The 25,779-nt window shown below is 47.3% G+C and overlaps 2 protein-coding genes across 2 annotated transcripts; one reads left to right on the plus strand and one right to left on the minus strand.

Moving 5' to 3' along the window:
* Positions 1 to 701: 701 nt before the first annotated feature.
* SEC14L2 (SEC14 like lipid binding 2) lies at positions 702 to 14,615 on the minus strand. Its single transcript, XM_089535893.1, has 12 exons — positions 14,548 to 14,615; positions 11,360 to 11,435; positions 8,819 to 8,862; positions 8,558 to 8,617; positions 8,113 to 8,301; positions 7,400 to 7,495; positions 6,950 to 7,010; positions 6,777 to 6,860; positions 4,038 to 4,144; positions 2,976 to 3,115; positions 2,631 to 2,800; positions 702 to 1,875 (listed from the first exon to the last, which is right to left on the minus strand). Exons 1-12 carry the CDS (start codon positions 14,599 to 14,601, stop codon positions 1,727 to 1,729), a joined length of 1,230 nt encoding a protein of 409 aa, XP_089392019.1. The 5' UTR covers positions 14,602 to 14,615; the 3' UTR covers positions 702 to 1,726.
* A 36-nt stretch (positions 14,616 to 14,651) lies between these two features.
* Positions 14,652 to 25,777, plus strand: RNF215 (ring finger protein 215). Its single transcript, XM_089537119.1, has 11 exons — positions 14,652 to 14,817; positions 18,142 to 18,513; positions 19,355 to 19,486; positions 19,749 to 19,819; positions 19,934 to 20,019; positions 23,477 to 23,531; positions 23,729 to 23,920; positions 24,100 to 24,216; positions 24,303 to 24,440; positions 24,708 to 24,810; positions 25,139 to 25,777. Exons 1-11 carry the CDS (start codon positions 14,652 to 14,654, stop codon positions 25,156 to 25,158), a joined length of 1,452 nt encoding a protein of 483 aa, XP_089393245.1. The 3' UTR covers positions 25,159 to 25,777.
* The last annotated feature ends 2 nt before the right edge of the window (positions 25,778 to 25,779 follow it).

The following is a 25,779-nucleotide window of genomic DNA, read 5'->3' on the forward strand; positions in this document are numbered from 1 at the left end:
GACTGGGCCCTTCTTCTTGGAGCTTCTTCTTTGGGGCCAGAAAGAGAGGAGAGGGAAAGGGGCACCACTGGGTTCAAAGCTTTTTTGGGGGGGGGGAGTTCCTTTTGGTGCTGCAACAAGCTCCACTTCCCAGAATTCCACAGCACTGGTGTCCAACTGGAGTATGGGTTTCTCTTTGGAGGCTGAGAGAGTGTGCCTTTGTCCATGGCTGAGTGGCAGCATTTGAACCCTGGTCCCAAATCCCAGCTCCCCTCCTTCGAGGCTTTGCCAGGCATGGCCAGAGCCACCAGTAACAGCCAGCCCCTCCCAGTTGGCAGAGGGGGCAAAGGGCGGCATGGCAACTGGGGGAAGCCATTGGGCTGCTGGGGGGCCAGCCTCTCAGGCTCCCTTTTGGCCTGGCACCACTTTTCTGCCCCTTCTGTGCCCCCTTCTCAAAGCCAGCCAAGGGCAAAGCAGAGAGGGTTGGGGCTGGAGATCACTTGGCCAGCTCAGGGGCCCGAAAAGGGAGGCCCAAGGCTTGGCATCCCTTGGGGCTGGGGTCCCAGGGCCCCTCCATAGGGAATCATTGGGGAAGACTGACCCATAGGGAAACATCAGGGAATACTTTCCAGGGAAGCCAACCCTTGGGAGACACTGTCCCTCGCAACCACCCCTCTGCTTTAGGATCATGGCCATCGCAGAGACCAGAAATTCAGTCCAAATACCAACGTCAGGGTTTATTAAAAGCTCCAGTCTTCCACATCATTGAAAACCAAAGATTAAATTTTGGATGGGGAAAACGAAAAAGTGCTGTGCTGTTTCTGTAGAGTCCGCTACGACTCCAGTTTTTGCTGGGAGCGAAGGGGCAAAAAAGGCACATGGTGCAAGGATCCCAACCTGGAGCACATGGCCTGGCATGTAAACTGGAGAGATTTGTGCATTCGGAGCACACACCATGTGCTGGTTGTTGGCCCTTTGATTGAGAGTTCCTGCATGGCAGAATGGGGTTGAGCTGGATGGCCCTTTTTGGGGTCTCTTCCAACTCTACGATTCTATGATTCAGGCCTCGCAGGGACAGTTTATTAAGGCAGTCTGTTAGCAGCGAACGGGGCTCTGGGTTTGCGAGCGCCGCTTTGGAGGCGCAAATTGAACAGGGAAGTGGTCAAGCTTCTGTGGTCAAGTGGCATGGGGGGATCGGTCAGTAGACAGGTGTGGTCAGCAGGGTCGCAAGAGGAGGTAAGGACCAGTAAAAGTGGAAGCTAAATAAAATAAGTCATGTCGGGGACTGTGAACAGTCATGGCCAACCATGCCTTTGCGCATCAGTCCGGGGGAAGCATAGTGTCTTCAGACCCCACTGACTGACCACTGAGGAAAACCTAACACTGGACTTGGGGACCCTTGGCCAGAGCTATGCCTGTCAGAGGGCAGAAAACACAGTGTAAACAGAAACGGGGGGCTACTCCAACCTTCCTACTGGCACCGAATGGGAACGAGAAGCCCCCCTAATATGGCCATACCCACGCCGCACCTCCATTGCCTTCTGCTTGGCTGTAGCCACCCCAAGAGGACCCCAAAGGGAAGGGGTACACATCATATGAAAGCAACAGATTGCAAGGGAGCAAGACATCATCATCATGGGGTTAGTCCCTTTCCCAGCCCTATTAGACCCCGACCCTTAACATTTGCTAGCTTCGAAGAGGATGGACCCCACTCCCTTGCTTTCCCAAAGGACTGGGCCAGGCCCCATCAGGCATCATTGATCTTCATCTCCTTCGTCTGGTCTTCCAGCTGCTTGAACTCCTCTTCGGCTTTCTTGTCCGGCAATAGGACCTCCACCGTGTAGCTGACTTTCTTGGCATGGATGTAGCTGTAGGTGTTGTCGAACCGCAGGACGTCTGGAGGACAGAACAAGTCAAATATCAGGGTTGTGTTACCTTCGCTGGATGACAAACACCTATAGCCAGCAGTGGCCAAGTTCAGCGGCTTTGGACCACTTTGGACCACTGCAAGGACTTGTATGGCATGTAAAAATTAAATAAAGGGTACGTTGGGTTTCAAAGCACAGGAGTCAGACAGACTGGGGATACTGGGAAAACCAGTTTGCTATAACATCTTCCTATACCACCCTCCACATCGCTAGGCCCTACTCATGGGTACAATGCTTTTATTTCTAGAGAGATTCCTTAAACATAACCCAGAACCAGGGGCTCAGTTCAGGACCAACATAGGAATGATCCCAAATAGTGCCACACAATGAAGATCTGAACGATGAAAGGATGCATGAGACTGAGACATATAGCGCGCATGAGACCGAGTCATACAGTTAGGTTTGCATAAGGCTACTAAATGAGATGAGGAGAACTTAGGCAGACATATATAAGCCTCACCTCAATCTATTCTCTTCTTCATGCAGCTCTTATCCATTCCTTCTTTCACCTCCTTCACTCCCTGAAGCCTTTTAGGTTTGCCCGAAACGTAAGGCAATAGCCACAACACTGTGGTCCATGTCAGTTTCACAGACCAACCCTCCCTGGCCAAGCTGATTTTTAACCCCAAGCACATTCATATTGCCTCCAGATCCAAGTCTAGGAAGGAAGGGATGTTTCTCCCAGTCTACCCAGTATGGGCTGGCTGAGTCAGGTGCACTTACAGATGCCAGCATCTGCGCAGGTGAGAGAGCCGTCCTCAGGAACCAGGTGAGCGTTGTAGCGCTGGTTGGGATGCACCTCAGTCATATCGCTGGCATGCTGGCGCGACCTAATCTTGGTCTTCAGGTAGATGCCAAACCCTATGTCGGTGCTGTCTGACACAAACTGCCACCTGCAAGGAAGCAGAGAGAAGGAGGTTTAATGAACCCAAAGGGAGAAGATGATTCACTTGTGCAATTTGCCCCCTCTGTGGACAGGTTTGGAGTTGGAAAACTACCTATGCACATGTTCTTATAAATTAAATTGCAATTCAGATATATATATATATATATATATATATGGCTTACCTGAGGACGCAGCCGGGGAAGAGGATCTCGTACTCCACTTGTTGGGAGGAGCCCCTATTCACCACCACAGTGTGTTCGTATTGCTGCTTCACCTGGTCCCTTACGTAGTACTTCTTGGGGACCTCGCCTCCGTAGTTCAGCTACACAAGAGAATACCACCATCGGCAGGTTGAGGGGCTGCGGGCTTCCCAAAATAAGATCTTCCTGACTAGATCCCTTTGGTTTGGGTACAGTCTACTACAGGGGTGAGGACTAGACAGCCCTTCCAATGTTTCTGGCAGTCCTAGCCAGCCTAAGCAATGGTTGGTATGCTGGGAGTTGCAGTCCAAGAGCATCTGGAGTGCCAGACCATTTCCATCCTGATCTGCTGAGCCTATGGCTAGGCATTCTTCTTCCAGAAACTGGAAGAAACTGTGTCCAAAGGAGAATAACTAAAATGGTGAAGGGCCTGGAAACCATGAAGCCCTATGAGGAACGACTTAGGGATCTGAGGATGTTTACCCTGGAGAAGAGAAGGTTAAGAGGTGATAGCCCTGTTTAAATACTTGAAGGGATGTCATATTGAGGAGGGAGTAAGCTTGTTTTCTGCTGCTCCAGAGATTAATATATGGAGATGGAGTAAGCTTGTTTTCTGCTGCTCCAGAGAATAGGACCTGGAACAACGGATGCAAGCTATAGGAAAAGAGATTCCACCTAAACATTAGGAGGAACTTCTTGAGAGTAAGGGGTGTTCAACAGTGGAACACACTCCTTCCTTGGAGATCTTTAAGCAGAGGCTGGATGGCCATCTGCCAATGGGGTTGCTTTGAATGAGAGTTCCTGCATGGCAGAAGAAGGGGGTTGGACTGGATAGGGCCCTTCTTGGGGTCTCTTCCAACCCTACGACTCTATGGTTCCCCAACCTCCATGATGCCTGTCTTTCCTAATCCTAGACTCTATCGACACTCCCAACGAACGTCTTCCAGAGGCCTTTCACACCACACAGTTATAGCACTATGATCCCACTTTGATGAACTGGCTCTGCAAGAATTTAGCTCTGGAGGATGTGCGCAACCTCCATACCTTGGTCTTGCATTTGGGGTCTCCGTCCGGGTCAGTGAGGGACCCCCCATACTCCACAGGGAGTTCCTTGGCATCAATGTGCTTCAGCAAGACCTCCTTCCAGTTCCCTAGAAGAAAAATAAGAGGGCTTTCAAGCCAACATTGTTTAATGATCGCTCACATCAACCTCTGCCAACAAATTTCCCATGTGCAACTCCCACGTGACAAGTGGAAGTGCGCACGGCAAGGAAACCAGGTCTGTGTTTCTTTCCTTTCCGCAACTTATGGAAGGTGCCATTTAAAAGGAGTACATTATGCACACAGCCTGGATTACAATGCGCCTTGAGCAATTTGCGCGGGATTAAAAAGGATGGGATTATCTCCTCTGGTGCAAAAACCTAGCATGAGTGGAACCCAGCTGCTCTTTGTTTTTTCAGGCTGTTTGGTGCCAGAGGTCAGCACACTGAATAGTCAAGCCATCTTATAGCATGGTCAAAGTACAGCAGCCGCCGTTTGGCTTCCAGGGAGAGTTTCAAACTTTCAAACTTGCACCTTACTCCCTTTAAGGTAGGCCAGTGTTAACCTGACATAGCGCGCATGAGACTGCGACCCAGAGTCAGGTTTGCATAAGGCCACTAAATGGGTTTACAGCAAAGAAAGAGACGTATATAATGTGGAGAATTTCATGCTCCCAGCCACCGGAGCCCTGCACCAGTAATCCTATTAAAAGCAATTGCTCTAATACACTCATCCCTCCATATTTGTGGCTTGGATTATTCACGGATTTGATTAATACGTTCTCTCTAGGAATCTCTAAGTCCTCCAGCAACTCTATGGTCAACCTTAACTAAAAGTGGCACTGAAAGGCCTAGAGATTCCTAGAGAGGACACTCTACTAGGCATTTATAGCACCTCCAGTGCAACTCTATGGTCAGTGTCTGTCAAAGTTGCAATGGAGGACCTAGAAATCTAAGTCAAATCCACTTGTCTGTTTGAATTATAATGCAACACGATCCTCTCAAGTGCTTGCCAGTCTTCCTCATGTACACAAAACTAAGCGAACATAGTGACACATGTGCATGTATGTGTTTTCCTTTTTAAATGTAGGACAGCTAGGAATTTACTTTCCTAAAAGGAACCAAGGACTCTTCTGAAAAGAGACCAGAAGGTTTTTTGGGGAGGGCATTCCTTCCTTCCCGCATCCGAGTCTGGATCAGGGTTACAAAAAGCTTAGCGCCACTTTCCTGAATGGGTTCATTCATGCGGCCCTGAATACAGAGGCGCCTTATTTATGATGCTCACTGGAGGATGCAAAACAATAAGGGCATGGGAAGAGGGCATTGGCGCAATTGCAAGAAGGGGGAGCCAGGGGTGGCGGACATGCCCCAGTTTCTCTCCAGCGCATTGAGGAGGAAGCCAGGCAGCAAAGCATTGCCGCTTTTCCCTTTATTGCTTGGTTCTCCAGGAGACAGCCCTTCAGAAGGGAAGGTTTGAGGGCGCATGGCTCCATTGCCACCGACAAGGATCGGCTGAGAAAATGCTGGTGTCGATTACCTCTCTTTTAATCAAATACCCTGGACATAGCGATACCTTTTATTTACGATATCCGTTGGACCCAAATGATGTACTTGAGGCAGCAAAATCCTGTTATAATTATGTGCAAATGTGGCAGCCGGTGGAGTTGGACTCTGGTGTTTGCTCCTTGAATCCCGTTCTAATAATTGTACTGTACAATTATTTTATTTACCTTATAAACAACTTACTTAGAACTTACTTAGAAAAGGCCTGGGCAGCCAAAGCCTGGCTGAAAAGCAGTGGCACAGGAGCCAAATAAATGCCACAAAACCATTGTAAGCCTGTCCTAAAAAGGCTCTAGGACAAGGGTAGGCAACCTGCGGCCCACGGGCCGGATGCGGCTCGGCGAGGCCTTGGGACCGGCCCCAGCCCGGTCCTGCCGCCGATTGCTGCCGGGGCCTTTGGCCTCTTACACGCAGGGGCAAGGGGGCAATTGTCTATAGACACCTCAGAAACATGCATTTATATTAACATTTTTTTTAAATCAGCAAAAATTTTTGCGTGTCCTCCACTTTTTTAAAAAAAAGTGTCCACCATTTGAAAATGTTGTCCTACATTTGTCCCGGTTTATTTATTTATTTCAATTTTTAAATATTTATTTATTTATTTATTTATTTATTTATTTATCTATTGGCTTCGGCCCCCCAGTTGTCTGAGGGTCAGCAACCCGGCTCCCGGCTCAAAAAGATTGCCTACCCCTGCTCTAGGATGTGCTGGGCACATTGCAGCCTGGAAAAAAGCCTCACCCCTGCCATGCAAAGCTGCCCCTTTTATACTGCTTTTTCAGTATAGAATCATAGATTTGGAAGAGACCCCAAGAAGGGTTTTGACTTAGTTCAACCTCATTCTTCTGCCATGCAGGAACTCTCATTCGAAGCATCCCCATTAACAGATGGCCATCCAGCCTCTGCTTAAAGACCTCCAAGGAAGGAGCCTCCATCACAATCTCCAAAGGAGTGTCTCTTCCACTGTCTAACAGCCTTTACTATCAAGAAGTACCTCTGGAGCAGCAGAAAACAAGCTTGCTCCATCTTCATATATTAGTCTCTGGAACAGCAGAAAACAAGCTTGCTCCATCTGTAGGGATGTGGGGGGACAAATGGAAGCTCTGGGACCCAAGGCCAGTTCCTCACCCCGCTTCCCGGTGCTACAAATGACGGCCGGTTTAATGCCACCCCTACTCACCTCCTAAGACGACGATTTTCTTGTGTGTGTCCTCACTCAGAAAGTGCTTCACCAGGTTGTAAGCCACGGGGAACAGCTTTGGTGCTGCACAGACGGAAAAGTTAAAGGTGAGCCTGTGGCGTTTAGAGGGAAGGGTGCACAATTTCCGAAGCCGCGGAAAGATTTACGGTTACCTTTGATAACGAAGACGTGTTTCAGGGACTCAGGGTAGTTCTCTTCGAACATGGCGAGGAGCTGGAAGGCGAGAAGAAAAAATCCATTGAGGAGATTTGGAGGCACTTTACTACTCCATCTTGTTGTTGTTGTTGACAGAATCATAGAGTTGGAAGAGAATCCAAAAAGGGCCCTGATCCAGTCCAACCCCATTCTTCTGCCATGCAGGAACTCTCATTCAAAGCATCTCCATTTTGACAGATGGCCATCCAGCCTCTGCTTAAATTCCTGCAGACGCCACGAAAATCTCTGAGGAATTTACTCTCAGGAATTTACTCTTAGTCAGAAGACTAAGCCCAGCTGATTCACCACCCCGCACTTAAAAGTGGGAAACTCCAGGGAAATCCGTACAAAGAGTAGGAGAAGCGTCTCGGCATCGGCACCATCAACCGCCTGGCCATGATCCTCACCTCTGAATAGGCGTCCACCGCTGGCTTCCATAGATGCTTCAAGCTCAGCCCCTCGAAATCGTAGATCATCATGATGGTTTCGACCTTCTTCCCCAGCTTTAAAAAAACAAGATGAGGAAGTTCCAAAAAGTAGTTAAAAATGCCATTCACACAAAAGCATGTAACTTATAACATTATAATCCAAAGGGTGCTCAGCAATGGCTCCTCTTCTTCTCCGTCCTGGAGAGGTCACCAGTGGAGTGACCGGTGGGGCTCTGTCCTGGGTCTACTGCTATTCAACATCTTTACCAATGACCGACGACAGAATTGGGGGTATACTTGTTTTCTGCTGCTCCAGAGAAAACTATATGGAGATGGAGCAAGCTTCTTTTCTGCTCCTCCAGAGATTAATATATATGCATTAAAATGCAGCACTTACATTGACCCACCTTGCTTTTCACCATATATAACTTACATTGACCTGCCTTGCCTTTCACCATATGTGTGTGTGTGTGTGGGGGGGGGTTTAAAAGGTAGTACTTACATTAACCTGCGCATAAGTCGACTCAGGTTATTCGGGTCAATTTTTAAACCTAAATTTCTAGGCCTATGAGTGAGTATATACAGTATTTGTCACAGAAGCAGCACAGACTATTCCGTTGAGTATCGGAAGCGCATGGATGCAAACCCTGCCTATGGCTTGCGCTCTATAGCATGGGAACCACGGGACTTACCTTTTTGGTTTGCGCATCGCAAAGGCCGCGCATGATCTCGCAGTCCTGGAACTTCTTCTTGAGCAAGTCTTGCTTCGAAGCTGAGAAGAGGATCCCTTTGGCGTCGAGGGGGCCGATGATCTCGTACCAAATGGGACAGCCGTCCAGGTCGAAGCCGCATCTTCCTCCAGACATGTACTTCTCGATAACCTATGGGGAAAACATATATTAGTCTCTGGAGCAGCAGAAAACAAGTATGGCCCCAATTCTGTCGTCCAAGTCATTGATAAAGATGTTGAATAGCAAACTGGACCCAGGATGGGACCCAACCGGACACCCCACTGGTCACTTCTCTCCAGGACAAAGAAGAAGAGGAGCCATGGCTGACCACCCTTTGAGTTATAATGTTTACTTGTATTTGAGTAAGTTTACATGCAGAGACATTGCAAATCAATGAGGAACTGACCTCTGGGGCCCGCCATTCTAGGATGTGGTCCGCATCCATGTGCTTCCGATACTCGACATGCTGTTGGGAGGAAAACAGATTAGCGTCAGAGAGAGAAATGGGTCAATTTCTGCTATTACATATGTAATTGATTCATTGATTACTCATTTCCCAACCCCAGTAGGTATTCTGTGACATTTTGCACTACTCATTTGTGCACATGATGGTGCACCGCTATGCGTTTTTCTTTAATAATTTCCTTTTTAAATAACAACTCCTCACCTTTCGGAGCATGGCCTCGGACTTCTGCAAGTCGAAACACCTGGCTGCAATAGAAAACCAGGGAGGTGAAAGAGGAACCTTCACAGTTTAACAAAAGTCAGACCACCTGTATACAACAACTATTGACATTCAGCGAGTTTGCACCCCTTTCCAGACGGAGCCATTTTGAAACCATTTTGGGGAAACCGTAACGCTCTGCCGCCGTCGTGGATTTGCCCAGACTTGTGGCTGCACTTAATGCGTTTTTGCTTATCATGCCATCTTAGTCTCTTGCAAGTCGTCCTGGAGGGTTCGCCGAAATGAATGCGGCTATTCCTGCTCCGTATCAGCATCATACCTTTCTTTCCCTGGTTCCCCTGCCCCAGGGCAACTAGGAGCGTGCAAAAGCTACACAGGTAGAGCAAAACATTTCACACCAGGAACATGCTAAAAGAGCCATTGGATGCAGACAACGCATGGAATGAAGAACCTGCAATCTCTTTCCCTGTAGCTTCCATCCATTGCTCCATTGGGTCCTGTTCTCTGGAGCAGCAGAAAACAAGCTTGCTCCCTCCTCAATATGACATCCCTTCATGTATTTAAACAGGGCTCTCATATCACTTCTTAACCTTCCTTTCTCCAGGCTAAACATTCACAGCTCCCGAAGTCTTCCTTCGGTCACAGCCACCGGTCCGACTTGATAAGCGTCCAGATTACAAGCATCTACTAGCAGTAGAGGCTTGTTGTTAGCAACCTCTACTCAACAGACAGAGTCAGGAAAGGTTGCAAACTTATCTGGAGGTTGTATCATTGCCTTATCTCCTCCACACCATGAACTGTGATGGCCTCTCAATATCTGGGAACGGTCCTTTCGCTTGTGGCTTATCTTTCCAGCAACGAGATTTCAGGGCAGAGTCTCAAGTGGGACCTAATCAGATCCGATCCGTCCATTCGCAAAGACATGCGTTAGCAATGTGGCTCAAACCTCAAATGCTACAGCTTCTGAGGAAAGATGGAGTGTCTCTAAGGTGCAATGCAAGGAAAGCTTTGGCAGCATTCAGAGCAAGGGAGCATGTAGCCATTAGGACACATTTGCAATACAATAAAAATTTGTGCCGTGTTTTTACAGTGCGCTGGCTACTCCTACACGTCGGGATTGAACTTACTACGCACTCAACCCTCTGGTCCTGGCCTTGGATTTTTGCTCTATATGAACCTGTTGGGTTTAACACAGGTCTTTTTATCAGACCTGGGCTCAAGGGTCACTGATAGTGTGGTTTTTGGACTTGAGCATGCAGAAAGCACATGGGTCATACCTTTCTTTCCCTGGTTCTCCTGCCCCAGGGCAACTAGGAGCATGCAAAAGCTACACAGGTAGAGCAAAACATTTCACACCGGGAACATGCTAAAAGAGCCATTGGATGCAGACAACGCATGGAATGAAGAACCTGCAATCTCTTTCCCTGTAGCTTCCATCCATTGCTCCGTTGGGTCCTGTTCTCTGGAGCAGCAGAGAACAGGACCCAATGGAGCAATGGATGGGACACAACAGCTGTGGGGCCATAACAGGGAGAAAGGTAAGCCCCTCTGCTGCCCTTTGCTGCTTTCATAGTCTCCAGCCTATTCCCATACCATTGCTCTGCTAAACCCCAGCAGCACATGCATGCAGCCCTGAACCAGAAAGGGGTTGATCCCATTCAACCAGGGATGTAAACATGCAATGGGTTTGTTGCCCCACAGACATGGGGAGTCCACCATTCAGGTGTGCTGCCAGGGAGATGATGCCACCTGAAGCCACCTGAAGCCTCAGGTGATGCTGCCAGGCATTTTTAAAACCTGGTCAGCCGGCCCTACCTACAAGGTTTGGCAATAAGATGGAGACATGTTTGATGCAGACAGAGTGGTTGCATAAGGCCATAGTTTATCAAGATGAGCATTAGATAAAAGTGAACATCAGTTAAAGTGGCTCACTTTAACCCACTGTGTAACCACTATGTTGGGTACATAGAAGATCCAGGCTTATGTGCGCCTGGAGAGCATGTGTGTGTGTAGATGTAGTAGCTATGTATAGAATGTGGATATGTGAGAACAAGCTGCAAGCGCAACGGCTATGCGCTCCCTTGCTCTGAACACCACCAAAGCTGCCCCTTTTGGGTTTCTACCTTTGTAAAGGAACCATTTTGGAAAAGAAAGCTTTGCATTTCGAACATGCTACCTTTTGAAGCAATATTTTCCGAAACCGGCAATGCGATGCCTGACCTGTGACGATGCGTCACGGCAAATCCTTATACGCGTCGCCGACCTGCGCTATCCGAGGCAGCGAGCCGAGGTTGGTACGCCAAAAGCAACCAGGTCCATAGCAAGTAACTCTACTTACCCCGAAGCCATTTCAGGACATAGATCCCAATCATAGACCCCCAAAAGGGCCCTGATCCAGCGCAACCCCATTCTGCCATGCAGGAACTCTCAATCTCAGAACCACAGAGTTGGAAGAGATCTCCAAAACGGCCAATGCCGAGTACGCCAAAAGCAACCCGGTCCATAGTAAGCCATGCTACTCACCCCTGAGCCATTTGAGGATGTAGTAGTCATCCTGGACAGGGAGCAGAGGCAGGATGTCTTGGATCTTCTCGCGGAACTAAGGAAAAGGAAATGAAACGAAGCGGGGTTAGGATCCCTTTGCTAGGTTTGGCTTTAGAGACCCTTTAATGGGACCCAATCCTAGCACTGTGATGCCACTCTGATATCACGAAATCTTGGGGTTTGCAGTTTAAGGGACAGATACTCAGTCTTTTCAGCCACAGATCCCCTAAAAACTACGTATCCAGATGCAGCCATGGGTATTAAAGTGGCATCTAGGGCTACAATTGCATAGTGTGAAAGGACTTTTGCAGACTAAATCTGCCCAGTTTGCAAAACCATGTTGCGGTTTGCAACCTCTTAATTAAAACATACTTTGGATGTAATCGCGCTTTGCTCATGTGAGTTGGGACTAAACAGCTTGCCCATGCCCAGGGCACATTGAGTCCAGCCATAACATTGGTGTTGGGCATTTCCAGGGCAATCCTTTCCTTCCAGTCTTCTGTTGTGTGCACCTTCCCTTCTAGCAGCCTCCAAACAACTCCATTCCCTGGGTTTAGGGTGCCAGCTCCTCTGCCGCCATGCGCCGGAGGAAGAGGCATCCAGAAAAGCAGGGCATGGAGAGGTTACAAAGGTCCCCTGCTCCCAGGGGTTTGGGTTTGCAACACATTGGACCTTCTGGGTTGGGAGCCCTTCGCCTGGGAGCCATCGTCCGTCCATCCGTTCCTGCAACAAACCTCAGATACGGATCTAGCAACACCTTGATGATGTTCCAGTTGCGCAAAAGAGGCGCATCGGGGACATTGGCATTGCCAACTGTCCTAGAAAAACAGCTATGGATCTGATAGTGAAATGGCGCACGCTTCCCATTAGTGCCTTGAAGCCAAAGAGCATGCACTTGGCATCCCCCCCCCTTTTTTTGTGCAGCGTGATGTTGCAACGCCCCACTTGTGGAAACTCTCCCCCAAAGCAATTTTGGGTTGGCACCCCGACATATATATACCCTCCGTCCATAAATCAAACTATGCGCCTTCCTCACCTGTAGCCTTGCACAAGCTACACATGTTTTGAAGCAGAGGAAGAGGCAGAGGTGCATGGCTGGCCATTCCCTTCCCTCTCTCTGCTTCTGGCGCATACTTACGAAACTAATGGTGGCTTAAAAATGGAAAGCTGGATCAGACCAACCTTTGACCTGACCCTTGGACCTTATGTAAGCTGCCCAGCTCAGGCAGCGGTCAAGAGATGACTGCAAGGAGGTTATCCAGCCTCTCGCCGTTGGGTTTCAACCAGGAGCAGAGGGGAGCGTTTGCCCAACAGCCCAGCCAGGTAGGCCAGGAAGGATCCTCCAGAGAATGACGGCCCAGGGACCTGGCTTCTCCAAAAGGCCCAAGAGGCTGGACAGCTCTCCAAAGGCCAGAAAGCCAAGAAGAGGTCTTCCTGGTTGAGCATCCCTTCTCTGGGCATCCAAATGCTCCTCCATTTGACACAGGCTCTAAATGAGAGCGTGACACCTTGGTTTTCTTTTAATTATTTTTAATTCTTAATTATATTTATTTAATACAGAAAAACAAAAACATCGACCATCAAACACCGTACACTACAAGTAAACACAGACACAGACTTTAGGTTTAGGTTTGTGCCCAGAATTCAAATATTAAAAAATATTTTAAATATTTAATAAATATTTATATTTATAATATTTATATTTATATATTGGTATAATATATTTACATAATATTTATATTTATATAGTATTAATATAATATATGTATATAAATTTATATTTATAATTTATATTTATATAATATTAATATATTTATATTAATTTATATATTTATATTTATATAATATATTTATATAAAATTTTATTTATAATATTTATATTTATATAATATTTCTATAAAAATTTATATTTATAATATTTATCTAATCTAATATATAAAATTATATTTATAATAAAATATTTATATTTATATAATATAAATAAAATTATATAATATATATATTTATAATATTTATATTTATATAGTATTAATATAATATACTATATTAATATAAAAATTATATTGATATTTATAACATTTATATTTATATAATATTAATATAACATATTTATATAGTATTCATATTTATAACATTTATGTTTATATTAATGTAATATAATAATAATAATAATATGTTTTATTTATAGACCGCTATTCCACGATGATCATAGCGGTGTACAGTAAAATCGTAATACAATACAAAATACAGTTAAAGGAGGGAGAAGTCTCGTCCTTCAGGCAGTCCCTGATGTTGCTGGGTCTGCCTGATGGCTCCCTCTGAGGCATATATATATATATATATATATATGTTTATATAATATTTATATAATATTTATATGTTGCTGGGTCTGCCTGATGGCTCCCTCTGAGGCATATATTTATATACTGTATATATATATATGTGTGTGTGTGTGTGTGTGTGTGTGTTTATATAATATTTATATAATATTTATATTTGTATAACATATAATATATTTATATTTACATAATATTTATAATGTATTTCTATAATATTTATATTTATATTTATAATAACAATAACATATTGAAATAGTCCAAAATCAGGTGGCTGAGAGAGAGTGAAGCCCTTGCTCTCTGATGCTTTGTTTTGTGCACATGCTTCTGAAAAACATTATGCATAGGGCAAACAGTCCCCTTTTTGGGCTGCCCCAATAGGAAAGTAGTAGTGGCTGAATCAGTGGGAGTCATAGTATCTCAGATGCCTCCAGAGCTGGGACCCTATAGGAGGCTCGGACAGAGGCTGGATGGCCATCTGTCAAAATGGGGATGCTTTGACTGAGAGTTCCTGCATGGCAGAATGGGGTTGGATTGGATCAGGGCCCTTCTTGGGGTCTCTTCCAACTCTAGGAAGCTAGGATTCATCCTCCAGGTGTTTTGGACTCCAATTCCCAGAATTCCCACTATGTATGCTCATGGATCAGGGATGCTGGGAATTTAAGTCTCAAAGGAAGGAAAGTCTAGAGGAGCAAAGTCCCCTGCATAGGGGACCTGGCTCCTCTCACCTTGGGCCTCCTCCAGGTTTTGGACTACAGCTCCCAGAATCCCCACTATGTAGGCTCATGGGTCAGGGATGCTGGGAATTGAAGTCTCAAAGTCCCCCCTCACCTTTGACAGCGCCTCCGCCTGCTTGGAGCTCAGGTCCACGACGTGGCCGCTCATCCTGCAGATCCTCCTCTGCTGCCGCTAGTACTGCTGATGCCGCTGCTTTCATGACTCAGGCCCCGCCCACCGGCACCAAGCCCCGCCCACCGGCACCAAGCCACGCCCCGGAGCAGGACCCAGCGAAGCGCGTGCGCGCCCACTCCACCTCCCCCCACAGTCGTCAAAGGGCAGGGGCTTGGGCAGAGCCGGGCGCTGATTGGCTAAGAGCGGAAAGTGGGGGAAGGGGAAGAGGCGCGCGCTTCTCTGAGGAGAATTTTTCTGACTGAGTTAAATTTGTCTCATCTTCCTCCTTCAGCACCAGGAGCCTTACTGAGGCCCTTCCATTTGTTTGTTTACATATTATGTTCACGCAATCATACAATCATAGAGTTGGAAGAGACCCCCCAATTAGGGCCCTGATCCAGTCCAACCCCATTTTGCCATGCAGGAACTCTCCATCAAAACACCCCCAGAAAATGGCCACTCAGTTAAAGACCTCCAAAGAAGGAGACTCCGTTACACTCCATTGAGGGAGTATGTTCCACTATCAAACATCTCTTATTATCATGAAGTTCCTCCTAATGTTGAGGTGGGATCTCTTCCTGTACTCCATTGTGTCCCATTCTCTGGAGCAGCAAACAAGCTTGCTCCCTCCTCAAAATGGCCTCCCTTCAAATTCTTAAACAGGGCTCTTATATCACCTCTTAACCTTCTCTTCACCAGGCTAAACATACCCAGCTCCTCAAGTCTCTCCTCATAGGGCTTTATGGTTTCCAGACCATTCCACCATTTTGGTTACCCTCCTCTGGACCTCCTCCATCTTGTAATTGAATTGTGGTGCCCAGAACTGGACACAGCATTATTCCAGGTGGCCAAAGCAGAATAGAGTGGCACCATTATTTCCCTCAATCTAGACACTATACTTCTATTGATGCAGCCTAGGATCGCATTGGCCTTTTTAGCTGCCATGTCACACTGTTGACTCATGCTCATCTTGTGGCCATGTTGTTGTTTGTTGTGATGTGTACCTTCAAGTCCTATCACAAGGGTCTCTTGGCCAGGTTTCTTGCCAGGGCCTTTCCTCTGAGGAGGATGCTGAGAGAGCGGGACTTGGCCAAAGGGGTTTCCATGGCCTAGCCTCACTCAGACCTCTAGGTATAAACAAAGCCAATAATAATAATAATAATAATAAGAAGAAGAAGAAGAAGAACACAAAGGAGGGAAGCAGTTGCAAAGCGGTGGCCTCCAGCGCTGGCTCTCAGGCCACATTATGCACTTTCCATGCTCCCCTCCATAAAAGCCTTGGACTCTGGCCTTTGGCTTCCTGCCTTCCAGGGCTTTGCTCCCATTGCCTTCACGTTCGCAGCCAAAGGGCTTGGGTCCAAGGCGGGAGGAGAGACGGAGAAGCCATGGACCGGAAAACACAACAGCCGAAAGCCCTTTGGGTTTGCCATTTGCTGAAGTCCCTGCGTTTGTGGCAAAGGCCATGTTTTGCCTGATTCCCAAATGGGAAGAGCCTAGAGGCATGTGCCATTAAAAGTTGGAAGCATGTGTCTGGCACAGCTTGTGCTCCCTCCTTGCGCGCTCTTTCCTTGCACGGACCTGCCTGAACGTTGACCCTTCCTTTAAGAAGCTCCTGCCGAAACGGATGACCTGATCCCGATGGTCAACATATTTATCATCCTGCGGGTGATAAAAAGAGGGAAGTTTGCTCTTGTCGCCTGTTTGCTCAGCACTTTCTCCTTCCTTGGCTAATCTTGCATCAGAGGCAGGAACAAGGCTTTTATAATCTTTAGCCAAAAACCAGTTTGTCCAAACTGGAAGTCAATTTACACAAGTTGAGATGCACAGGTCGGGCGACTGCAGGGCCCAGGATTGCTCGCCATTGCATCAATACTGGAACCAGTGGTTCTCAGCTATTGGTCTCCAGGCATGTGGGACTTCAACTCCCAGAATTCCTGACCCTTGGCTAGGATGGCTGAGCCTTTTCGGAAGTCAATGTTCCCAACATTTGGCCGTCACCAAACCCCAATTTAGGCTTTTTACTCAGGAGAGGTTCCATATCTCCCTATATGCCATTTGAAAATACAGTCATCCCTCCATATTTGCAGATTTGGTTATTCACAGACTGGATTAATATTTTCTCTCTAGGAATATCTAGGTCCTCCAGTGCAACTCTGTGGTCAATGTTAACTAAAAGTGGCACTGAAAGGCCTAGATATTCCTAGAGAGGATGCTCTACTAGGCCTTTATGGCTCCTCCAGTGCCACTCTATGGTCAACGTTACCTAAACGTTGCCCTGAAAGACCTAGAGATTCCTTTGCTAAAAGGGTTGCCTTGCCTGATCCAGAGGAGATTAGCCTTAAGCTGGGAGGGCCAGGTTTCAGCCTGGGTGCCTCAACGCCAACCCTGGGATTGGTTTCCCTAAATCCTCTCTGGAGGAGGCAAGGCACTTACCTGGCTTCGGGACACAAACGGGAACAATGGCACTTCCCTCGCAAGTGCGGTTATCCCTTATCCAATGTTTAATTCTCTTTGGAAGGAGGTCACTGGGAGCTTACTGGGTTTGTGCAATACCCCAAAAGGAGGTGAAAACACAGGGTCAGCCAGGGTTCTCAGGTGCTTGGCCCTGGTTTTGCCATGGGTTTGACACCCAAAGGTGCGCAAAGCCCTGCCACCCACATATTATCTCTTACAGCATCTTCGTTGGGTGGGTCAATATCATTATCCTCATTATTGCAAGTGGAGGAGGAGGAGGCAGCTGAAAAAGCCATTGGAAGCCAAGGGAGGATGATGGAGGGAGGGAGGGAGGGAGGGAAGGTGGCACAACGAAGCATACACTTCTTAGGCCCCTGGGAACATGGGCCTGGTCACATGCCAACCTAAATGCCACCTTGGCGCTGTTTTAATTCCAGGGTACTCAGGCCGAGCCCGGTTTTAGTCCAAACTTTAAAGGGCCTGCCAAGCTTTGGTCATCCAAGGTGACATGGCTTGGCCCCAAATTGGTCAGAAGAGGAGAGAAAGCCTGTTTCCCAAAATGTATTTAATGAGGATTGAGCATCTATGCATTTTGGGATCCATGGAGGGTCCGGGAAGCAAACCCCAAAAGGATACTAAAGGCCCTCTATAATAATGATAATGATGATAGTAATACCCCCACTGTATTTAACACACCCCAAAACCCTAAAAAGCATATTATTATTATTATTATTATCATTGGTATCCATTGGGGTTTGCTTCCAGGATCCTCCATGGATCCCCAAACCTAATAATAATAATGGGGTATTATTATTGTTGTTGTTGTTGTTATCATTATCATTATTATAGAGGGCCCTTGCTATATCTAGCAAGCAAGAAAGGACAATTCACAGGTTTCTGCAGAGGAAAAGAGAAAGAAACGATTGCAAAATGGTTTGCAAAGAAGGAAGGAAGGAAGGATTGGGAGGCTTCTGCAAAGAGAAAGAAAGAAGGAGATTTGGGGTTTGTTTGTTTGTTTGTTTACTGAGGCTGAGAGAGTGTGGACCCAAGCCCTGGCCCTCCCCTCCCTGAGATCCTAAGGCCCTCCCTCTTGGTCTGGAGGAGGAGAAGGAGGAAGCCAGGATGACGATGATGGTGGTGGCCATGATGGTGATGATGATGGTGTCCTCTTCCTCCTCCTCCTCCTCCTCTTCCCAAATGCTCCTCTCCTGCCTCCTGGGGGTCCACTTGGGGGTCCTTTGGGCGACCCCAGAAGTCGGGGGCCAAGCCCAGGTGGAGGTCCAGCTCCTCCTTCCCCCCAAGGAAGAGGAAGAGGAAGGAGAGAAGGAAGAGGAGGAGGGAGGAGGAAGCTCCACCACTTTGCAAGGCTCCCTCCTTTTCCTCCGGAGGGAGTAGGAGAAAGGAGACCCCAACAACCACCACAACAGCCCCCTCCGGGGAAGCCTGGTCCTGGTGAGTAGATTTACTCAGGCCTCCTCCTCCGACAGTTTGTAGCTGCCTTGGATCCTCATTGTAGCCCTGCGTTTCCTCCTCTCCTCCTCCTAAGCCTGTGTTTTGGGGAGAGGTCTCCCTCCCATTTCCCCCTTTCCTCCTTTGAAAAGGCAAGGGATTTTTTTTGGGGGGGGTGGAGTCTCCTTTTGTCCATTTTGAGCTTTGAAAGGGTCTCCATTCCTTTGAATGCAAGGTTTGGGGGTCTCCCTTTGGCTTTGAAAGGGTCTCCTTTCCTTTAAATGCAAAGTATTTTTGTGTGTGGGGGGTGTTTCCCTTTGCCCATTATGGCTTTGAAGGGTCTCCTTTCTTCCTTTGAAAGCAAGGTTTGGGTTTGGGGGTCTCCCTTTGCCCCCTACTTGCCCATTTGGGGCTGTTGAAGGGACCCCTTTTTCTCCTTTAAATGCAGGGTTTTTTGGGGGGTCTCCCATTTTGGCTTTGAAAGGGTCTCCTTTCTTCCTTTGAATGCAGAGTTTTTGGGGGTCTCCCTTTGCCCCCTACTTGGCTTTTGAGAGGGTCTCTTTTCCCCCTTTGAATTCAGGGGAAAGAGGTCTCCCTTTACTCCTGAAGGGACCCTTTGACCCCTCCCACTTGCATATTTTGGGTTTTGAGGTTGTCTCCTTTCCTTTAAATACCCATTTTGGAGACCCTCCCCAGGCCTTGCGGGGGTCCCCTTTCCTCCTTTGCATTCAGGGAAAGGGGTCTCCCTGTGCCCCCTGCTCTCAAGGGTCCCCTTTAATGCAAGGAAGAGGGTCTCTTTTTAAACCCACCCACCAATTTGGACCTGCTTGGACCTCTTTTCCAGGTGGGGGACACAGACCCCAAGTTAGAGGACGAGGAGGACAGCTGGATCGGTGTTGTCCCGGTGGGCGAGGAGCAAGCGGAGACCCCCAAGGGCGGCAAAGAGGAGTCCTTCACCACCACAGTGGTCAACAAGGCAAGGACTATATGGCCCTTAGTAGTCCCTTCCGACTCTAGGATCCTATGTATTCCTGCATGGCAGAAGGAGGGTTGGACTATATGGCCCTTAGTAGTCCCTTCCGATTCTAGGATCCTATGTATTCCTGCATGGCAGAAGGAGGGTTGGACTATATGGCCTTTAGTAGTCCCTTCCAACACTAGGATTCTGCAAATCCATATAGGGCCCTTAGTATTTTGCCATTGATTTGCCTTTTCCTCTGCGGTTTCCTTCTCTGCAGATGAAGAGAGCCCTTTTTTGGGTGCTTCGGCGCTACTCATCCTTGCGCTGAACCAAAACGCCATCCAAGAGGTAGGTTCTCCGGACGGGATTAAGATTTTTGGAGGGGTCAGAAAAAGTCAACCCCTGCACCACCAGTTCAAATAACCACTCTCTTTTATGTTATTTCCCTTCCTTTCCCTGCAGTTAGACGTCTCCCAGGTTCTCTCAAAACCGGTGATCCTCGTTCAGACTTCAGAAAACGTGACCAAACTTTTCGGAGCATTGCTGCGGTAAAGTCTCGCCTGACGCAAGAATGTACTTTTTGGATTTCTTCCAGGGTTGAGGGGGAAAAAACTAGGTTTTAAAAAAATATTATTTTATATTATTATTTTATTATTACTTTAAATTATTGTATTATTATTATTTTAAATTATTTTATTATTATGTCATATTATTTTATCTTAATATTATTTTATATTATATAAAATATAATATATTTTATTTTGTCATTATAGTATATTGCAGGGGTAGGCAACCTTTTTGAGCTGGGGGCCGGGTTGCTGTCCCTCAGACAACTGGGGGGCCGAAGCAGGGGGTGGAGCTTCCACCCTCTGGAGGCGGAGCCTCATGCCAGGGGTGGAGCTTCCACCCTCCAGGGGCGGAGCCACACACAAGGGGCGGGGCTTCCGCCAAAGCCCTGGAGGAGGAGGAGGGGTGTGCTGACTGATATAATCATCATCATCATCATCATCACCACTATCATTGTTAAAGCAGACCTTTCAGCAATAAATGCATCGAAAATACACAGAAATGCACTTTGGAAAGTCACACTGTCTCACCTTCAGAAATAATAAAAATACTGAAATAAAATAAAAAAGCAATAATAAAAATAATGAAATGAAATAAAAAGCAGTAATAAAATACTGAAATAAAATAAAAAGCAATAATAAACATAATGAAATAAAATAAAAAGCAGGAATAAAATAGTGAAATAAAATAAAAAGCAATAATAAAATACTGAAATAAATTAAAAAGCAATGATAAAAATAATGAAATAAAAAAAGCAATAATAAATTACTGGATAAAATTAAAAAGCAATAATAAAATAATGAAATAAAATAAAAAGCAGTAATAAAAATACTGAAATAAAATAAAAAAGCAATAATATAATACTGAAATAAAATAAAAAAGCAATAATAAAAATACTGAAATAAAATAAAAAGCAAGAATAAAATACTGAAATAAAATAAAAAAGAAATAAAAATACTGAAATAAAATAAAAAAGCAATAATAAAATACTGGATAAAATTAAAAAGCAATAATAAAATAATGAAATAAAATAAAAAAGCAGTAATAAAAATACTGAAATAAAATAAAAAAGCAATAATATAATACTGAAATAAAATAAAAAAGCAATAATATAAATACTGAAATAAAATAAAAAGCAAGAATAAAATACTGAAATAAAATAAAAAAGAAATAAAAATACTGAAATAAAATAAAGCAATAATAAAATACTGGATAAAATTAAAAAGCAATACTAAAATAATGAAATAAAATAAAAAAGCAATAATAAAAATACTGAAATAAAATAAGAAGCAAGAAAAAATTACTGAAATAAAATAAGAAGCAAGAATAAAATACTGAAATAAAATAAGAAGCAAGAATAAAATACTGGAATAAAATAAGAAGCAAGAATAAAATACTGAAATAAAATTAAAAAGCAAGAATAAAATAATTAAATAAAATAAAAAAGAAATAATAAAAATACTGAAATAAAATAAGAAGCAATAATAAAATACTGAAATAAAAAAAACAAAAATAAGTATTGTATATTTTAAAAAATTAATAAAAAAAACCCCAAGGCAGACCTGAGAAGTCTCACCTTTCCAATTCCTCCTCCTCCGCTTTCTCATCCTCATCCTCCTCCTCTTTTTCATCCTCCTTCTCCTCCGCTTTCTCATCCTCCTCCTCTTGCTCCTTCCCGGTCTGAGCGGAGCCTAGGCCCCAGGCAGGTCAGGGGGGGAAAGCCAGCGAGGCTGCTGGCTTCTCCCTCGGCCTGAGTGGAGCCTAAGCCCCAGGCAGGCCGGGGGGGAAAGCCAGCGGCCCCGCTGGCTTCTCCCTCGGCCTGAACGGAGCCAGGGCCCCATCCAGGCCGAGAGGGAAGCCAGCGGCCCCGCTGGCTTCTCCCTCGGCCTGAACGGAGCCAGGGCCCCATCCAGGCCGAGAGGGAAGCCAGCGGCCCCGCTGGCTTCTTCCTCGGCCTGAACGGAGCCAGGGCCCCATCCAGGCCGAGAGGGAAGCCAGCGGCGACGCCGGCTTCTCCCTCGGCCTGAGTGGAGCCTAAGCCCCAGGCAGGCCGGAGGGGAAAGCCAGCGGCCCCGCTGGCTTCTCCCTCGGCCTGAACGGAGCCAGGGCCCCATCCAGGCCGAGAGGGAAGCCAGCGGCGACGCCGGCTTCTCCCTCGGCCTGAGTGGAGCCTAAGCCCCAGGCAGGCCGGAGGGGAAAGCCAGCGGCCCCGCTGGCTTCTTCCTCGGCCTGAACGGAGCCAGGGCCCCATCCAGGCCGAGAGGGAAGCCAGCGGCGACGCCGGCTTCTCCCTCGGCCTGAGTGGAGCCTAAGCCCCAGGCAGGCCGGAGGGGAAAGCCAGCGGCCCCGCTGGCTTCTCCCTCGGCCTGAACGGAGCCAGGGCCCCATCCAGGCCGAGAGGGAAGCCAGCGGCCCCGCTGGCTTCTTCCTCGGCCTGAACGGAGCCAGGGCCCCATCCAGGCCGAGAGGGAAGCCAGCGGCGACGCCGGCTTCTCCCTCGGCCTGAGTGGAGCCTAAGCCCCAGGCAGGCCGGGGGGGAAAGCCAGCGGCCCCGCTGGCTTCTCCCTCGGCCTGAACGGAGCCAGGGCCCCATCCAGGCCGAGAGGGAAGCCAGCGGCGACGCCGGCTTCTCCCTCGGCCTGAGTGGAGCCTAGGCCCCATCCAGGCCGAGAGGGAAGCCAGCAGCAGCGGGGAGGCGGGGAAGGTGGCGCGGCCGCGTGCAGGAGGCACCGCCTCCACCTTCGCCTCTTCCGCCCCAGACCTCGCTGCCCTCCTCTTCCTTCGCCTCCTCCGCACGGCCATGCGTGGTGGAGGAGGAGGATGGCAGCGAGGCACCCGCGGGCGCCCGGAGCAGCGCCCAAGCTGCGGCGGGGCGGCAATCGGCGGCGGCAATCGGCGGCAGGACCAGGCTGGGGCCGGTCCCGCTGCCTTGGCGGGCTGATTTCGGCGGCAATTTCGGCGGCATTAGGGACCGGGGGCCGGCGGAAAGGCGCCCGCGGGCCGGATCCGGCCCGCGGGCCGGAGGTTGCCGACCCCTGGTATATTGTATTATTTATTATTGTATTATTTTATATTATTATTTTATATTTTTATTTAATTATTGTTTGATATTATTTTATTATTATTTTATATTTTATATTATTTTATTATATTTTATTTCATTATTATTTCATATTATTTTATATTATTTTATTATTTTATATATTATTATTTTATATTATATGTTATTATGTTATAGTATATTGTATTATTTATTTTATTTTGTTATTTTATATTATCATTATTTGATATTATTTTATATTTTATATTTTATATTTTATTATTATTTTATAATATTATTTTATTATTATATTATATTATTGTCTTTAAAATACTAACATATTTTTAATTAATGTATCATTAAAATCTTGCTTGCTTGCTTGCTTTCTGCTTCCGCAGAGGCCTTCAGGCCACAGCAAAGATCACCTACCAGGCGGTGCTGCTGGAAAACGTGGTACGTGGTAATTAAAGATAACATAGTACACAATAATTAACGAGAATGGCATCTGCGATAATAATGTAATCGCTCACTGCTCCTGTGAACCCAGTTGTAGTATTGAGTTCAAATTTAATGCGAGAGGAAGGTCCGCTTGGCCTGTTTTTGCCCTTCCAGACCTCCGTCTGATACTTTTTCCCATTCCTCTTTTTCAGGGGGTGACGCTGACCCTATGGTCCACGTGTGGCCTTTCACGGGGCAGCCTTTACGGCGAATGGCAGGGAGTCATCTGCACCAGAGAAAACGGCTCCAGAGTCCAGATTTGTGAAGGAGATTGGGGAAGTTACTTTCTAAAAGGAACTAGTTACATAATAATTCCTCTGATCGCCCAACAACTACATTTCTTGGTAGGACAGCTCAGTTTGTTAAGGTCCTCATAAGTAAGAAGTAGGACAATGTAGGTGTCTGGATGGAGGACATTTTGGGATTGGGATAGACGGTTGCAATGTTGCAAAAGGAGAATGTCTAGTCACCGTGGGAGATGTTCCTACGGCGCATGATGTTCTCACAGATGTTCCCATTGCAGAAGTACCTCCAGCAGCTGTGGGACGCCATCTTGCTCATCACCTTCATCCTCTGCACCGGCGTCATCATGCAAGCCCAGCGACAGTCCCAGCAAAGCCAGCTGGAGCAAGACTCAGAGGTTGGCATGCATCATGCACTCTTCCCTGGCGCTACATTGCCCGGAGCGGGGGCCGAGCGCTAACCTGGGCTTTACCCTCCCCGCAGCCGGACCTCAGGCAGCATGTGTTGTGGAGGCTGTCGGTGCTGAAAACCCGCCATTACCACCCTGGGAAGGCGCCTCGGAGCTGGGCACATGAGATCGACAGCTGCGCCGTCTGCTTGGACCAGTTCCACAAGAACCAGGTTAGGAGCTCCCTTGACGTTTTGGCATCCCTTGCGTGGCGAATAATCTACGGATAGAGTTGGAAACCACTAGATGTTGACCATAGAGTTGCGCTGGAGGACCTAGAGAGAACATCTATGTAGGCATTTGTCAGTCCTTCGGCGCATTCTGCAGTCAATGTCTAGTAGATGCTGAGCATAGAGTTGCGCCAGAGGATCTGAAGGTTCCCTGTTGTTGGCTTCCTTGCCATTCGACTCCTAAGCCCTCTTTCTTGTCCTTCCCAACAGTGTCTCAGGGTGTTGCCCTGTTTGCACGAATTTCACCGCGACTGCGTGGATCCGTGGCTCCTCCTGCAGCAGACTTGCCCTCTTTGCAAATGCAACATCCTTGGTAAGCGCCATGGCTTTTCTCCATGCCAGCGAACCTTGCCAGCAACCATAGAGTTGCTCTGGAAGACGCAAAGATAACATTCATCTAGGCATTTGTAGGTCCTCCGGCGCTATTCCATGGTCAATTTATAGCAGATGTTGACCATAGAGTTCCTCTGGAGGATCTACAAATGCCTAGAGAAAACATTTATGTAGGCATTTATCTTACCATATCATTCCTTGCCCCACTTGCACTGGGGACCGGACGCTGCACCAATGGTCAACGGGCAGCTTGACCACGGACCCCCTGACCGTCCACAAAAATGGCCGCTGTCTCCTTTCCCTTCCAGGAAACTTCCAAGACAGCTAGCGAGAAGCCAGCCTGGACGTTGAAGGCGGGCGGTGGGTCAATCATGCCCCCGACCGAGAGGACCCTTGGCCTTCTATAGACTTTGGCCACCTTGGCAAAGCCGCCACTGCCGCCTCGCCACAACAACCTGTGTGAGTGTGTCCTATTTGCGTCTCTCTCCCTCTCTTCATGTTTTTGGGTCCGCTTGCACATCTCCAGACTGGACAGTATCTGCCAGGACGCCTGGGCGGCTCAGCTGACCGCTTGGACCTTCGCTACAGTGGCTTGCGCAGCCACATTCGATGGCTAGGTAGGGATAGGATTGGGGGGAGGACGCTTATTTATACTAACTTATTAGGGGAAATTGGGGGGCGCAGGGGCCGGAGACAGCTCCGGACCGCCTTTGATAAAACCGTGGCACCGTCTCCTTATCATCGGGGCACATAAAGCTGCCTGTACTAATAAAGAAACCCAGAGAGATGTGTGGTCCTGCTTCGTCGTCCTTCGGCTACCCATTTCTGAACCTGCGCAAGGCCACACTCTCTCAGCCTCAGGGCCAAAGCCCCTCTGGACAAGCCAAGAAGTCAGAAATGACCAAGAGGTCAGTGATGTCCAAACTCTGGCCCTCCAGGCATTTTGGGA

This window comes from Sceloporus occidentalis, unplaced genomic scaffold (genome assembly GCF_023333645.1).
Source record: "Sceloporus occidentalis isolate IW3139 unplaced genomic scaffold, rSceOcc1.0.p SCAF_8, whole genome shotgun sequence".
In the NCBI taxonomy this organism is placed as follows: domain Eukaryota; kingdom Metazoa; phylum Chordata; class Lepidosauria; order Squamata; family Phrynosomatidae; genus Sceloporus; species Sceloporus occidentalis.